This window comes from Theobroma cacao, chromosome 3 (assembly GCF_053813885.1).
Source record: "Theobroma cacao isolate CCN51 chromosome 3, ASM5381388v1, whole genome shotgun sequence".
NCBI lineage: Eukaryota > Viridiplantae > Streptophyta > Magnoliopsida > Malvales > Malvaceae > Theobroma > Theobroma cacao.
The window spans coordinates 37,729,712-37,746,127 of record NC_142641.1 but is presented as its reverse complement, the minus strand read 5'-3'; the positions used below and the strand labels follow the sequence as shown (position 1 = coordinate 37,746,127).

The 16,416-nt window shown below is 36.6% G+C and overlaps 2 protein-coding genes across 3 annotated transcripts; both read right to left on the bottom strand.

The window, feature by feature from the left end:
* Nucleotides 1-1,767: 1,767 nt before the first annotated feature.
* On the bottom strand, nt 1,768-5,877 carry LOC18605368 (monocopper oxidase-like protein SKS1). Its single transcript, XM_007038344.3, has 9 exons — nt 5,562-5,877; nt 4,618-4,727; nt 4,259-4,529; nt 4,043-4,181; nt 3,327-3,693; nt 2,787-3,152; nt 2,612-2,690; nt 2,262-2,461; nt 1,768-2,184 (listed from the first exon to the last, which is right to left on the bottom strand). Exons 1-9 carry the CDS (start codon nt 5,700-5,702, stop codon nt 2,082-2,084), a joined length of 1,776 nt encoding a protein of 591 aa, XP_007038406.3. The 5' UTR covers nt 5,703-5,877; the 3' UTR covers nt 1,768-2,081.
* A 5,037-nt stretch (nt 5,878-10,914) lies between these two features.
* LOC18605362 (acid beta-fructofuranosidase 1, vacuolar-like) lies at nt 10,915-15,637 on the bottom strand. 2 transcript variants are annotated; one of them, XM_018117430.2, is made up of 7 exons: nt 15,107-15,637; nt 14,851-14,859; nt 12,767-13,626; nt 11,975-12,136; nt 11,641-11,861; nt 11,463-11,550; nt 10,915-11,363 (listed from the first exon to the last, which is right to left on the bottom strand). In XM_018117430.2, the coding sequence occupies exons 1-7, from the start codon at nt 15,501-15,503 to the stop codon at nt 11,160-11,162; spliced, it is 1,941 nt and encodes a 646-aa protein (XP_017972919.2). In that variant the 5' UTR covers nt 15,504-15,637; the 3' UTR covers nt 10,915-11,159. The 2 variants fall into 2 exon arrangements, with proteins under 2 accessions (XP_017972919.2, XP_088661050.1); XM_088804924.1 differs by lacking the exon at nt 14,851-14,859.
* Between the last annotated feature and the right edge of the window lie 779 nt (nt 15,638-16,416).

Sequence of the window (16,416 nt, the reverse complement as noted above, 5' to 3'; positions counted from 1 at the left end):
CAAATCTGTCTTGGTTCTTGTAGAATTTTCATCCCCAGAAAGTATGACATTTCCCCCAAATCTGTCATCTCCCCCAACTTTGTCATCTCAAACACCAACATCATCTGTGTTTTGAATTCTTGTAAACATACAACATCTGGAAGTAATCAATAGATCATCTACATATAAGGTCACTATCAACTGAACTGAATCACTAATGCCCTTGACATATAAAGTAGGCTCCGATGTCATGTACAGAATCGAAGAATTATCAAAGCAATGAACAAAATAACCAAAAAAACAGAGACTGAAGAAGAAGATTTTTAATATTTAAAATGCAAAAACTGATTTGTTCATGTTCAACTGAGTATTTATACAAACATTTGAAATTTAAAAGAAACTACTCTCAACTTAGATGTAGCCTCGAGATTCACACATAACTAACTTAGCTGACATTGCTGAAATCAGAGAAGCTTAGCATTCCAGACAACAGTCACAACAGAAGCGTAGATGCTGAACCAAAACGATGAGTTTACAAGTCGTTTAGAATAAAAAAACTAAAACCACAAAGACTCAAGTCATATAGAAACTAAGAAAAGAAACATTAACATAAAATGACCCTTTACTCATGCGTTTCACAATTCTTGATTTAATGATTGTGAAACGATGACGTTTTGACTTTCTTCTTAAAACTCCTTCAACTAGCCGTTGCTTCTTTCTCAGCTCCCAACTGCTTTGGCCTGCTTCAACCAATTTCAGATTATTCTTTCAACAGTTTAAACTTTAAAGCCACTTCTTGTCTCCCTCCACCATGAGAGGATAATAAAATCTCCATCAAGATATTCTCCGGAGATGGTTAGGATGAAGAGAGAATTTATAAATAATTTTTAAAAGCAAAACAGAATAGAAAGACTGTCAAGGAAGAGAACCATTAAATTAACTTATCAATGTAATAATGAATGTTTCCAAGCCACAAAGAAAGCAACCATTGACTTAGTTATTTTATTGATGTTTCCTTCAATTATGGTCCCCATTGTTTGTGAAGCTAAGCAAAGATCAGAAGCGCAGGATCCAACGGAGCTTAAGTTTATGCTTCTCCCCTGCATATTGGCTCTGGATCAAGAGAGAAATTGCACTGTGGGAGAAAGGGGAGAAAAGTTTTAAAACCTTCACAAATACTCGAGGTCCTCAAACAGCAGGCAATGGCATCACAAGAAAGACTTTTTTGGGCTGGAAATCCGACACGGCTCTCTTTATGATGCCTGGGACATTAATTATTTGCTATCCGATTACTGTCGGATGCCCTGTTAGCCAAAACACAGAATCCCATTTACTAGATTTTGCTCTTAATTAGTGTTCGGAAGAATCTCCTTAATCCTCACAATCCCAAAATCCATATAAAAGTTACTTTGGTGAGGCACTTTTAGTAAAAATCGTTGGTTAATCCATCCAGTAAGAAACCCAAGTGAAGAGTATGATGCCACCACTCCATCATTAAAGGCATGATCAATAGACCACAGTGAAAATCAATCATCATAAGTACCTTAATCTTTTATTAAGGGAACAAATTCCTTCTTATATGGATTCTGCTTGATTACAGCATCAAGACAGAACGACAAATAATACGAATGGGGGGTATGTCTGCCCAAAACCTAATCATATTATCACATGGAATAATATTCACTAGCATCGTTCTAATCATTATTAAATCAAATAATAGCACTGTTTATAAAACTTAAAGGGGCCTTCTAATCAATAAATCAATTCAGGAAGCATTGAAGGCAAAAATTTTAACAAAGAAAGATACAATAAATTCAAGCATGACGTCCAATGATATTGAAAATGGGTTAGGCATCTTCAGTATGTGAATTGAAGTACATAAGAATGATGGATTCCCAGTGACCTAAATTACAACAAGGTGGATATCTAAAGGGAAAAGAAAAATTTTTTAACACCAAAAAAGTGTGTCATGAGGGAACTTGCACTCCTAATCTAAGTATCAATTTTTCTCATACAAATAACTGTTTACAGGTACACATCCCTCCAACAACAAAAATAAAGATGCCTCTACATTATCAGCTTCCTACAATCGGCAGAAGCATTCAGCTAAAAGTGAAAATTGAAGCTAAAATTGTGACCACCAAAATGATAAACAACTTGGAGTTCCCACTGAGCAATGTCTTTGCAGAAGAGCTTTGTGATTCCCTGCAAATACAAACAAGCACCCATTACGAAAGACAGGAAAGGAGCAATAGAACTTTTAGAAAAGGTTTCAGATATACTTTTGCAAGCTCTGAAGGGCACCACAATACAAAACATTAGCCGGTGGAGCCATTTCTGTGTCGCCATTTTCCTCAGGATTGGTGATTCTCATGTAAGTCTCTTGGCCTAGATACCATCTATCCAGGTTCTCCACCCTAAGGTTCCATACTCCAACATTATCAAGTGAGATAAGGACTGCTGTCCATGCACCAGGGTAAACCTATACAAAAAGATAATTAGAGGGAAACAGTGAACAGCAAGCTGTGCTTTTTTTAATGCTACAAAATCAAATCTCCAAAGGCTAAAAAGACAAATAAGCACTTGCCATTGTAGCATACAAGGTTGAAGTGTTTTTGTTAGAATAACATACCTCTGTTGTGCAGCGAGAAATAGCATCCCATTTATTATAATTGTTTCTGCTGTTTTCAGTCCACACTCCAAAATCCATTCTGCATCAAAACACCAATAAAATAGTTTTAAACACCACAAATCAACAGCAGTCAAGAATTTGTTCAGAATTTGACACATATGTATAAGATTCTTACCCAACCACAAAAAATGCATAGCCATCCATGTGAAAGCTCTGCATTCTGGTGTCATTATTCTGCAAAATAACCTCTATAAACCCTTTGTATGTAGCATTAATTACAGATCTGTCCACCCGGGGAGTTCTATTAAGCGGCTTATTGGGGAAATCCAGCTTATAAGCCCCCTTTACATTGTGCAGGTCAGCCAGCCTGATTGGTGTATCAGGGTTGACAAAAGATATACCATTTAGTGTCGCACGAAGCTTGCCCTCAATGGTAACTGGAGGGAAGCTCTGCAATACATATGTGTCAGTCACATTGATTGACCCATAGTGAAAAGAGCCTTGTGGATTTGGGCGAGCTCCACTTGCAGTTGTATTTTGCCTAATCATCAGAGAACAGTTTAAAATGCATCGATTCAGGGAAGTTTTCAGCCAAACTAAAGAAAAATTTTACACAGCCATACTAAAGGGAAAAAGAGCCGGTTGCAAGTTTCTTAAGAAAAAGAAAGAACGAATAGCTATAATATACTTAAGCTTTCAATATTGGAGCACAAACCTGATGGCCCTTGGCTGGCTCATTGCTGACCATTGGTTGTAAATATCACTTGGTGGAACAGGCAGAGGACCGGTTGCTGGTCCTTTTGAGTTGGAATAATGCAAGATGGCCACACCTGTGACTCTTTCCCAAACTGATTCATTCACAAACCGAGCACTTGCCACAATGTAGTAATCAGTAGTTGCATTCTGATCCATGGTGACTAAAAAGGAATATGACTGTCCCACATGGATATCAAAGCTAGAGAAATTCTGTTGTGTTGTATAATATCCCTCAGTTTCCACTAAGAGCAGATTATGGCCCTGAATTCTAAAGTTCAAGCTAGTAGATATCCCAACATTATGTACACGAAAGCGATAAGTTTTTCCTGCAAAACATAATTACATTGCAGATTAAGACTTCATACAGGAAAAACCTGTATCTATGACTACTGATGTTGCATTAAACATTATCAACAACTAAATGTAGACGTGTGAAATTTGTAGCTTAAGGGTGTGTAATTTATTAAAAAAGTTTATGGAGCTCAAGAAATGCCGAAGCAAAATGGTGAGATCTTTCAATTTTAATAAGCCTGAACGTTAGAATAGAAGTTTGAAAATTAGACTGTAATGTATCATACGATTTATCCAAATGATAAGAAAAACAAAGCAAACATGTTTGAACAGTGCAAAAGATATCATAAAAAATTTTATCATCAATGCCAAAGAAAATTATACCTGGATCAACATTAATCGTTTCATATTCAATACCGTCAGGTACAAGAGTAGTGTTATATCTGTAAGGTCCCCTCCCATTAATGAGAACTCCATCTGGCATCCCAAGATCTTCACCAGAGTCAAGAGTTGTTCTCAGTGCCTAAAAGAAGAATGTATCAATTATTAAATTCCAACAACGAAAAAGAACTTCACTGTCCATGTTCATCAGATACTAACCGTGTGGTTTCGGGTATACCAGTCACCAATCATGATGACAACATCACCATCCGGTTGGCCAAAAGGAATTGCAATAATGTTCCGGTTATTAATAATAATGGGACCAAAGCCACCAGATGCTCTCTGAAAATTTAGTGAGGGGAAGTAGAAAAAGCTCCCAATCTGATCCTTAACTTGAAATTGGTAAGTAAAATTCCTTTTGGGATGAATTGGACAATTGGTACCGAGAACACCATCCTGCCATGAATTTCGCCGCATTTGAATTCCTGGCCTGTAAAAACCATAAAAATTTCACAAAATCCCTTTCAACAAAAAATATTGAAAAGGAAGAAGAACAAAAATTTTATATACAAACCTACCAAGTCATCAAAAGATTTTCATCCAATTGATTGTGAACATTAATAGCCACATTATAATTTGTTGTGGCATTCACAACAGGACCAGGAAATGCCCCATTGACTGCTATAACCTGCAAACCAAAGAACTACAAATAAGTAAAGTGAATTGAACTTTTACCCACTTGGCATTTCCATATCCCAGTTTCTGATTTGAAAAAATTTTGGAACACAAGTCCCTTATTGCTAGTACAAAATTCCAAAAGACAATTTCAGGAAATTATTTGTGACGCTTCACCAAACTCAAATTTACCACCCTCCTTGCCAAACCACTCGAATGAGTTCACCAACATTTCAAAACATTATAGAAGAATGAAGTTTATAGAAGAAAACGAAAAAATTTATCGCACAAAGCTAAACATTTGATTCAACCAAAACTAAAATGGCCCCTAAGAACATTTAATACAAATGCCCAGAACATATTAGTTCTAAACACATAGACAAGGCCTCTGGTCCAAAGCCATAACTATAACAGTTGAACCATCACCAAGGATTAAACTTACGTTCAAAAAGCTAATAAAGAACGAGAACACCCTACAAAAAGATACATGATAAAGAGGTAAAAGAGCACAAAAATGATAATATTAGAAAATCATCAACAGTTGATTAACACTCCAATAGCACTTGCAGATTCACAAAAAATTAAATGACCTATAAAGTAACGATCTTAGACCCTCTGATGTACTTCAAAAAAAATTTGAACCCCAGTATTTACCACCCCTTAACTGTACAAAAATGAAGCGCAAATTCCATTACATGCTAAGAATATTAGCCTTGAAAAACATGTTTTTTTTATCCCAAGAAATAAAATGAAAACTAAGAGGGCTACAAACAGAAACCAAAAAAACAACCGTCTATACTAAAGAAACAGAGTAAACAGAGAGACAGGGAGTTTTGAGAAAACTAACCTGTTGAGGAACACCAAGAGGGGAGACGGTGATGTAAGAGAGTTTGAAATCATAGAAGACATAAGGGTCATCAGCAAAACAGAGACTTGCAAGCAGAGCAATGTGAATCGAAAGAAACAGAGACACCCGAAGCTGAGCCATGTCACATAAAATTTCTTTTCTTTGTTGCAAAGGAATTGGATTTGAGAGAAATGAAAGAAGGAAGCAAATCAAGAAGGAATATTTATGTGATTTACATACTAAAATTAAGAGAGAAAACGAATGAAGACAAGGTAGAGAAAGAGAAAGAGCGGCTCTGTATATATTTGTGTATGGAAAAATGAATGTAGTGGGAAAACAACAAAGCACACAGGGTTGCCCTATAGCACACTCCCCTATCGTAGAAAAATTTTGTCAATCTCTTACCACCGGTTACGCCCTTAACCGGTTTGTCAAACATTATTAACGTGTCTGGCAATTTCATTGTAAGGGTTTTCTTTTTTTTCTCTTTTTCTTGGTTGAGTAGTGTATTTAGGATTCGGGAGTGGGGAGACCTATTTTACCTGCCAAGTTGTACAATAAGTTTAAAACCGTTTTTATCAGAATTAGGTACATCACACTTGACACGTGAATGTAATGATCAAACTCCAAAACCGATTGATGGTCTTAACTATTTTAATCTAACATTTAAGTTTTTTTATTAAAAATTTAAGTTAAATTATGTAATTAATCTATATATTTTGTTCAAAGAGTAAATTTGATTTTTATATAATAATTTATAAAAATTAAATTTTTTATATTTATTAAAATTGATAATATCACTCAAATAATTAACGTTATTAATTTTTTTATTTATATTGACTTGATATATTTATGTTGATATGATATTGATATGATTTTTTTTATAATGAAGTGAATTTTAAAAAAATTATAAATTTTTATTTAAATTAAAAAATACAAACACCCAAAAAAATGCAAATAGATTACCTAAATACTACTAGAATTTTTTTTTGACCCCAATGAAGTAAAAACAAGTTTATGAAGTAATTACTAACACATAATTGAAGTGGGGAAGGAAAACATTTAGCTATACCCTGTATCCTTTGACCGGCAGCAGCCGGTGGCATGAGGAAATGTGAGAGACACACACAGGCCGTGGTCACTAGTCAAGGCAACAATCAAGTGCACGAGTTTCGGGCGTCTCGCGCTTCATTTTCACCATTAATAAATGAGGATTTTGTTTCCCTTTGCTCAACCCTAACGTTCAGATTTTCCTGAGAAAGCGTCAGCCTCACATGCAAGGCCCGAGGCCCCACCTAACTCCACAAGGGCCCCACGCCATTTTTCCGATTATTCAAAGGCCCCTTTTGCTCTCTTTCCCATTCCTTAATCCACTCTCTTTGGTGGTCTCACACACCACCCCCACCAGGCCACCACCTCGCTCCTGGAATTCTTTGTTCCCATTCACTTTTGCAATTCTGGAAACAGTATTCGCCTTTTTGTCCTGAGTTGGCCGAAGTTTGTTCTAGGCAAGCAAAAGCAATGGCCCCATTGAATCATCATTTCTCATTTGTTTCCAGATATGGATGCTTCATATTCCTCTTCTTTTGTCAAGTTTTAATGCTCTAAAAAGTAATGGAAACTTGGATCATAATGATCAATTGACGAACCAATTCACTGCATCCAGCATTAATTGATATTTGGGGTTTAGGAATTGCAGTTAAGTTTTGTTGACCAGAAAATTCATTTTAATGGATGGAAAATGGGAGCAGAAAGTTAGCCCATTTAACACTATTCCCACCTTATATCATGGGTTTGGATACTATCCGCTGCCTAAGTTTTCATCCTTTTTTCCCCTTTCCATAGCTAATGGTATGGTAAAAATAAAGAGGAAGATGAGTCTGAATTAGAATCAGTTAGTGATGACTGAAACTTGTGTGAAACGTGATAGTATGTAATTTAATTATAAGATACCACCCGAGCTCAACATTGGTAATCGGAACATAAAAACTTTAGTAAATATCATCGATCCAAACTTCTTTATTTGTGCCGGCATATTTGAAATTTAGCTCCAAAAGAATCTTTTAAATTAAAATTATCAAGCTTAGTAACAATTAAAAGTTTATTTATCTAGCTTAAAGAAGAAGCCTGCGCAGTTAACATATGAAATTTCTTAAAAATCAAACTAACGTGCATTAGCAATAAAAAGCATGGAGGTCAACACTCATGTTTGCTTGCACAACTTTCATAGCACTCATGGAGGTCATTTTCCTAACAGAAAAGATTCAGACATCCACAGAACGACTTGTTGATGATTGCCCTTTAATTATCCAATGAATAATAATGTTACAAGTATAATATTTGTTCGTGAACCTCTTGATGCATTTTCTGAAAATGGAATATGAAATGAACTTTTCTTTCTTAATTATACATCATTTCAGAGTTGATTTCTCACAGAGATTTCTATGAACACAGCATTACCCATTATTTCATTTGGATAATACTTCCAAGATCACTTTCTCTTTCAAAGGTCATTGAATACTCCAACTTCTACCACTATCAAATTATATATTGTTATATATATTAAGCCACACTTTTAAATCCCAATTTTTGGGTAGTTGGGATTTGTTAGGATAAGTTAACCTTGAACATTATGTAATTAAATTAAACAGCACCCAAGCATTTCAAACAGTACCATTCCAAATCCCCATTCTTCATTTCAAAAAAAAAAAAAACGTAATATTATTGTTTTCTTTTTCTTTGGACAAACAATTAATATTTAGTTGTAATAATAGGATGGAAATTATGATAGCTTTTCATTTCTAAAGTTCTTTTCTTTTTATTTGTTTCAGTTTCATTATTTTGTTAACCCCCATCCGGTCATCCCAAATTTATTATAATAATGGTAACTTCTTAATTAGTTTTTACAGTTTCTTTCTTTTTTTTTTTCATTTTATTTTCTTGGAAGGGAGAAATTTAAATGGTTCTTAACAATATTTGGTTTAATATGGTAAGTTGATTAGTCAAATGACAGTCAAAGAAAATAGTAAAAATGGACCAAATGGAAGATCAGATCTTAAGGCAACTTTAGTGAAGATTCATTTCCTTTTAGGCATTGATACGATAAGGATTCACTTGCTTTGAATAATTTACCTTTCCATATCACAAAATTCCTTTCCACATAATGACTTTTTTCGAGATTTTACTTCCTCCCAAGCACCATTGCTTTATGTAAAGAATAGACAGACTGTTCACTCTAAAAATCTTTATTTATTTAAATTCTCATTTCTTGAATTTTCCATCTCGATTGAAGGACTCAACCATCATTTGACTGGCATTGTAATCGAAGTAGGGCAGAAATTTTTTTTATTTGGAAATTGGATTTCTTACTTAGTTTGAAACCCGATGCTTGCCCTTTCCTTGATTTCAACTTTGATTGTGTAGCCTCTCTTTAAAAAGAGGAAAAAGAAAAAAAGGAAAAACATTTGATCAATTGTTTAAGGTAACATAAAAAGGAGCATCTAATTGCCCAAACGTGATGTTGATCATTACGTGTCACAGTAATTAATTTACTACCATTACAGATTATTACTTGTTTTTTACTCAATGGAGATTCTATGTCAATACATATTTCAAACTATCATCATAACTCAAAAATCGTATTTAATCATTTGCCATGGGTTGACATTGGCTTTACAAAATAAAAACATATACTTAAAAGACAATTTATGTATATATCTAATTTTTCCAGAAGAAACGCCTGAAATTGAGTATGAAGAGTTAATTGGGTTGGGACACAAGGAACCTTCTAATCAACCCACAACGGCTGAAGAAACTAGACAAAACAGCTATCGTCCCCTTCCCTCAGTATTGGGTGTGGATTGGATAAGACAGCTTTTTAAGTCTCCGATGAGGAGAGCAGCCAGTATTATTTAAATCTGAAAATGTTGTCTTGCGCCGGTTTTGACATCTTGGATGGAGGCGACAACTGACTAGCACATGCGTCTTATGCAACACTTTTTGTCTTGAAACACAAGGATCAAGTATTTGGTTTAATAATGCTGAAGATGTGCTCTCAAATCCCCTTTTAATAGTGATTAATGATCACTTATGGTGCCTTATTTCACGGCACACAAAAGACGAGGGCAGCATTTGGGATCCCGCAAAATGGAAATCCTAGTTGTAGGAAGAATTTATCATAAAATCCAAACTCCTCTCTAGAAATTCCCCGGAAAAGAGAAGAGAAAAGGATGAGTGCTATATTGCCTATGGGGGTTTCTCTAAGAAAAAAGACCATGCATGTGATGTTGGGCAGATGTTTACACTAACTAATCCAAAAGCAACTTCCTTAAAGTACCCAAAAACATAAAGAATATTGTTGGAGCTGATCAGAGATTCCTGCTTAGATAAGCAGCAATTGGCTGCATTGAACCTACAACTAGAGGAAATGTGGGGGTGAAAAACAGATCCAGCTGCTATATGATGAAGCACTTGAAATGAAGCTAAATTTTGTTTTAAAATATATTTGTTTAATCACAAGACTTCACATTAGCTAACGGTCGAAACCGCCACATTCGAGGGTAGCCTGGTCATGCATGACTAGGAGTGAGGCAATAAAAGACAGATATTGGAATGTAGCAAAGGTTGTGTAACATTATTCTTTCTGTGCTAGAATTAGAATGCATGCGCTTAATTTGGGCCTGACAGATACTTGCATAACTTTTGGGCTAGTTAAAGGCTTAGCTTAACCGACGGACGACCCATTCAGGTCCCAGAAGAAGTTGCTCATATCACAAAAGATTTTGACTTCACGACTTCGAAACAATCCAACATTCAGTGCCACAAGTTCTTTTTCTGCAACTAGTTTTGAGTGAAAAGGTAAGTTTCCAACAGTTTTGATTCATTCACATGGCCATCGTTTCTAATTTGGAGACAAGATGATTGGGATGAGTGTCTCGTGGACATAGTCTTCATGCTATTCCTGGGAGTATCTTGGTAATGTCAATTTTAGCTCCACAATAAAACGTATGATATTCTCTTTGATTTGTTTGTAACCTTTAACTTATGTAACAATTTGATATTCTTTCTAAGGCATACACCGATCTATGATTTGAACCACTCATATTTTCCTCTTTTCTGTTAACTTGCTTACTTCACTGGTTGAGCACAGCCATTGAGTTTCCTTGACAGATATATTTTTTTTATTGTTTCACAATAAATATGGGGTTCTTTGACAGATTTTTGCATTACATTTGGTTCCCTTACCAAAGACCAGGTGGTCAAAGAGCCTTTTTCTGGATGCCCTCATCTTGCAGGAGATAGAATAAAGGCAACAATTTACAGGTTTGAGTGCCATAGCCCGAGGTAAAAAAAATGAAAACTAAGAATCTCAATTTTATGAATTTATTTTCCAGGTGAAACCAAGAGATATCCTGCAGTAGGGGATACCATAAGTACAAAATAAACTCAATGGCAGCCCGACCAAAAAATAAAATAACGTAACACTAGTAATACTGGTTGCCAAAAAATTTCTGGACTGTTGGCAACCAAGACATCTATCCACCTTCCCATAGAGTTTAACAGAGTAGCATCATGCGGTATTGGCAGGCAGGAAGCATTCTACAATGGTTCCTCAAAAGGGAAAGGACGAATGAAGGCGGAATTCATTTCCCATATTTTGAGTGTGGCCTTCACATTCACTCCAGTTGCATTGTTGAACAAGAATAGCCGTGCTGCTCCATAGATGGCTTCTGTTGGATAAATTCTTGATGAGATGACCGTCCTCCCTCCTTGAGCAAAGCTTTCCACGATTGAATGATCCACCTGAATCAACATTTTTTTGACAAAAATTATATATTTAAACACTTTTTTTTCCAACCTAGTCAAGAGTAAAAAGGGTATCAATCATAATTGCTCACTTACCAATACCCTCATATTGTAGTTTTCATCGTCAAGCACTGGAACCTTGCCTCCATACACTTGTTTGAAGACATCGTTAGCTTTGGAAGACCTGCATAAAACAAATTATTGGTTGTTCACATTTTTATTATTAGCTGAAAACAGCAAAAAGGAAGATAGTAAAGCAAATAGGGAAGCAAACCTTGTTTCGTCAGCGCAAAAGTAAGTCTTGAGACTGCCATCCGATGTATTAACAGGACGGAAGAATACAGGAGTCAGCTCAGAAAGTGAATCATCGGCAATAACCAGAATTCCAAACGGCCCGAAAGTGCTCCTGTCAATTGCACCGTCACCACAATCGCTGACTTCATCCGTTGTATTTGATTCCAATGACTCTATTTCAAACTCTGCTAGTATATCCAACTGCCAGAGTTTTCAAGAACAATGCTGGTGAGACTGAGAGTTACACAGTAAAATGCATAGATTTAATTAAAGGAGTTCTTTTCTTTACAGAGTGCTAGTCTGCTTGACAAAACCTGAGTGGCAGGGCCTATGTCAAGGGGCACAATTGATCCCGCTTCAACTAGCACCTCCTCAAACACTGTACTGTTCAATCTCAAGCTCTCTACTTCCTTCACTGGCCATTGAAGTAAATGAGTTCCAGTCTTGTTGTCATACAGAACACTCCTGGGAATTGTCTGTAAAATGCAGAAACAAATGTGGGGAATCGATATTTCGCTTTCAGGGTCAAAATCAAGTTGCTTTTGCTTTGAAAAGTAAATAGAAGTACATTCATTACTAGATCATTTTTGCTTCTTCACAATCAAACAAGTCAAAAACATCAATTGTTCCAAAGGTCTTTGGAATGTAGAGCATAATTGCTTGTTACTAAAGGACATATTATCCTATGAAAATAATGGCACAAGTTTTTTGCGTGACGTGTTTATCATAAAAGGCGGCTGTTAAATGAGTGGACTTCCTTGAACCATATAAACAAGATGGACTTGAAAATTAAGATTAGTATATTATAATATAGATTGCCTTTGGTAGCAGTAACCAAAACTTAAAGGTGCAAAATTCAAATTTGACATTTGATTAATTACAAGTTTGGAGTTTAGACTAGTCTTCTGAAAGTTCTAGTTAGAAACATTCTATTAGAAAATTAATCATGTGTAAGGTTTATATTACTATTTAATAAATTGTCAATGTCACCTGATTCAAATTAATTAGTACTATCTATCTATATTTTTTATTTAATCATTACTTATTAACAATATGTAAATAAAAAAAATTAAAGGATAAATCCTAAAACAGGGAGTAGTATGTACCTGAAGGGAAGCCCATCCTTTTTTCAGGTCAGCAGTTTCGGTATCAGTTTCATTAATCCAACCCCAAAGAATCCTCCTTTGTTTATCCTGATCGAAAAATGTCTTTGATGCGTAGTATCTCCCATAATCCACCTTTAATCCGATACCCACATCCTCTTCCGGGTTGTCGGGTGTCCACTTATCCGTTACCGGGTCATAAGTCCCAAGTGCATAATGGTCCACCTTTGTGTCATCCAAACTAGCCTTTAGCACGTGCTTAATTCCGGGCCCAAACGCGGACGTGTCCAACCCGACTGACCCGTTTATTGCAACAGGGTAAAAATCCACGCATTCCCACATACCCGTACCCGGAACGGCGTGTAAAACCCCATCCAATAATTCATAATCCGTAAAATTTGTTGTTTGATACACAAGTGAGATTCCTATGGTTTCATTAAACCTTGACCCGATTGTGATCCGCCAGGTACCGTCGGGTCCGAGCCATGCTGTTGTCGGGTCCCGGAACTCATCGGTTTCAATCCCGGCTGGGGGAACGATAACCGGGTTACCCGGGTACTTTAACCAATCAAGGAGGAGGGGATCGGATAGGTTGGCGGGGTATGCAAGGTTTTGCACCTGCGCGGACTCATTGGTGCTGCCGGTGTAAAGCATTACGATTTGGCCATCAGGCAGGAGAGTGGCGGACCCCGTCCATACACCGTTGATATCATACCAGCAATCAGGGACCATAGCGAGTGGGAGATAGAGCCAATGAATGAGGTCCCTTGATACGGCGTGTCCCCATGTGATGTTGCCCCATATGGCTGAATCAGGGTTGTACTGATAGAAAAGATGGTACCATCCCTTGTGATACAATGGACCTGCAACCACCGAAATTTTTGCTCCATAAAATCACATGTTTAGACCAAAAGAACATAAAAATCACATTCTAACAAACTTTTTGGTTAGTCAGGGACATTGCTGACCAAACGGTCAAGGAACAATTTCCATGAGCTTAGCATTGTTAGATGGTCGCATTGCATGAAATTTCCAATAATATTTATCTACAAGGAGGATTGGAGAGATGGTAAGAGGGATAAAATGGTGCTCTTATTGCATTAACTCGTCAAATTCAGAAAAAACAAAATTTTTTTGATGAATAGTAGCATTCAATTTGACATTAATTAAAAAAACGGTAAAAGGATCCATGTGAATTATATGGTGTTAACAAGATGACGAATCAGTGAAAGGCTCCTATCCTATACATAGATTTTTATTTAAAAATCATCTCATGTTCTCTCGGGTTCTATCCAAAATCACAAGCAGCTGCAGCAAATCAAGAAGTTGCCAAGGATGACTCAACGAAAGAAGCAGACAAAGTTAGGAAGGCGGGACCATGTGTGGATAGAGTAAAGCATTATCAAGACAGATTGGATTGATGTAGTCCTCATTGGTCCGCAACCCCTACAAGGAGTAATCATTCTTTCCTAACATTTTGGCCACATAGCCTCGCTAGGCTATTCCGTTGCCACATGTATCCATGCCCCTTGATTGGTAGTTCATCTGCTACTGCTGATGTACCTCTAAAATACATCAAAATCATTTCCATAATTCCATTCTTGCATCTCTTGTTCCATTTTACATGGCATTTCTCACAAATAATTGGTTGATGGGGCCTTGGTTCAAAAAACAAAAGGAAACAAGTTGAAGTTTTGTAAAATCTTAGGTCCAAACTAATGATTATCTGATTTTGATCACTGAATTCTTTGGAACTGTTCGATAACTTTCACAGACAGATCACCCCTATGCTGTCATTTAAGACTAACTAAAATGGGTAAGGTACCCCAAAATAAAATTATAAAAGAAGAAATGTTTGAGATCACAACCTGTTTCCTTATTAGAACATTTTGTATAATGCTGACTCCTTGATTAAATAATTTTGAGGAAGAATAGTAATCATAAAGAGCCAATAATGCCCTCCTCTCTAGGATTGTTAGCTAATGAAAACAAGTTTGGGTGCACTCTAAACAACGTTGCATATAACATAAAATTGTCATGAGGAAGCAAAAAATTGAAGTAACAACAGTGTTGTTATGAGAACTGACCGTCAGGATCTGAAGCAGGAAACCGAGATTCCCCAGCCAACGTGCAATAATAAGAAAAGACAGCAAAATCCGATCATTAGGAAGCAAACAAAAAAACAAAACATAATTTAAAGATACGATTTGCAATTTGGGAAGGAAGTCAAAAAGCGCAAATCCACACCTAACTTCCTTACATAGAAACCTCATTAAACTAAAATTAACGTGATTTAGAACCTTAGTTAGCAAAAGCAAAACAAAAAAGCCCTTAGTTACCTACCGTTCATCCAATTCTTTTGAGGCTGAAAGTGGTAGGCACTTCTTTGCCAAGAAAACATAGCGTTGGTCCAATTAAACGAAGCTTCGTTCAAAAGAGATGGATTTGACTTGGCTGAGACACCTTCAGCGACCCCTCTTGGCTCCGCCTCTGAAAACGACGCAGGTTTTGATGTGGGAGAAGCTGACGGGACCCTGTTGGGCATTGGTAATGGTTCTTGGCTTTGGTTAATAATTAATGCGACCAATGAGAGTAGGAAAACGACAGAGGCAAGTATCACTACAAAACCCTTCAAGGGTCTACTCCGAGTGGCCGGTGCTCCGCCGGAGGAGGGGTGCTCTGGCAAGGGAGCGTAGAACGCGGAGTTTCGTTCAGGGTCATGGGAGGTGCTCGCCTCCATGTTTAGAGAGCTTGTGGAGTTGTTTTACTATAGGCAATGAGAAAGTAGAAAAGGATACTTTGGTTTAAATAGAGCAACCGAGAAACAGAGAAATCTGAGAGAGAGAGAGAGAGAGAGAGAGAAGGGGGGGGGGGGGGGGGGGGGGAACAGAGAGGTTGAAATGTGTCAGCAGCCCCGTTTGAGTAATGGGGAAATATAGCTAAGTAATGTGGGCAATGGATTATTAGATTGGTGGTTGTCCAATTTAATTGGGGAGAAAAAGTGAAAAAAGAAGTGACAGAAAATGGAGAGAGAGAGAGAGAGAGAGGTGGATCGATCTCGTGTTTTCTGCAGTGAAACAAGAGGGACAGGTGAAAAGATGAGGTGAGGTACGCAAACCCAGATCAAGCTTTTGGCCTATGGGGTTAGGAATCTATTGCATATATATACACATATCTATATACATATTGGAGAGTTAATTTTCTTAATCTTGAGCCTGAGCCCGTTCATAGGTTATGGAACACAGCTTTTACGGGGAAGCTCTTACGAGGAAACATAATTAATTCGTTACAAACTCCTAGTCCCATTTTTTATTAGGAAGGTTCTTATAAAGGTAGATCCCATCTGCGAAAACCTCTCTTTCCTACCTTGTAGTCAAACTATACAATAGTAACATGGAATACCAATCCTATTCAACGGTGGAAATCTTTCTGTCTTTCTTTCTTTTTTTGTTTTTTTAAATAAAGGAACAGGTTATGTGAAAGTAATATTTAGGGAAAAAAAAAAGAGAAAGGGTATTTCTCTTTTATTACTTCTAGTCTACTATTTTTTTAGTAGAAATAACGTACCACTTATTGCAAAGTATTTGAGCCAATGAATTAAAAACTAATAATAAAACAACGGGACACAGCCATTAATAACATATTATTCAATA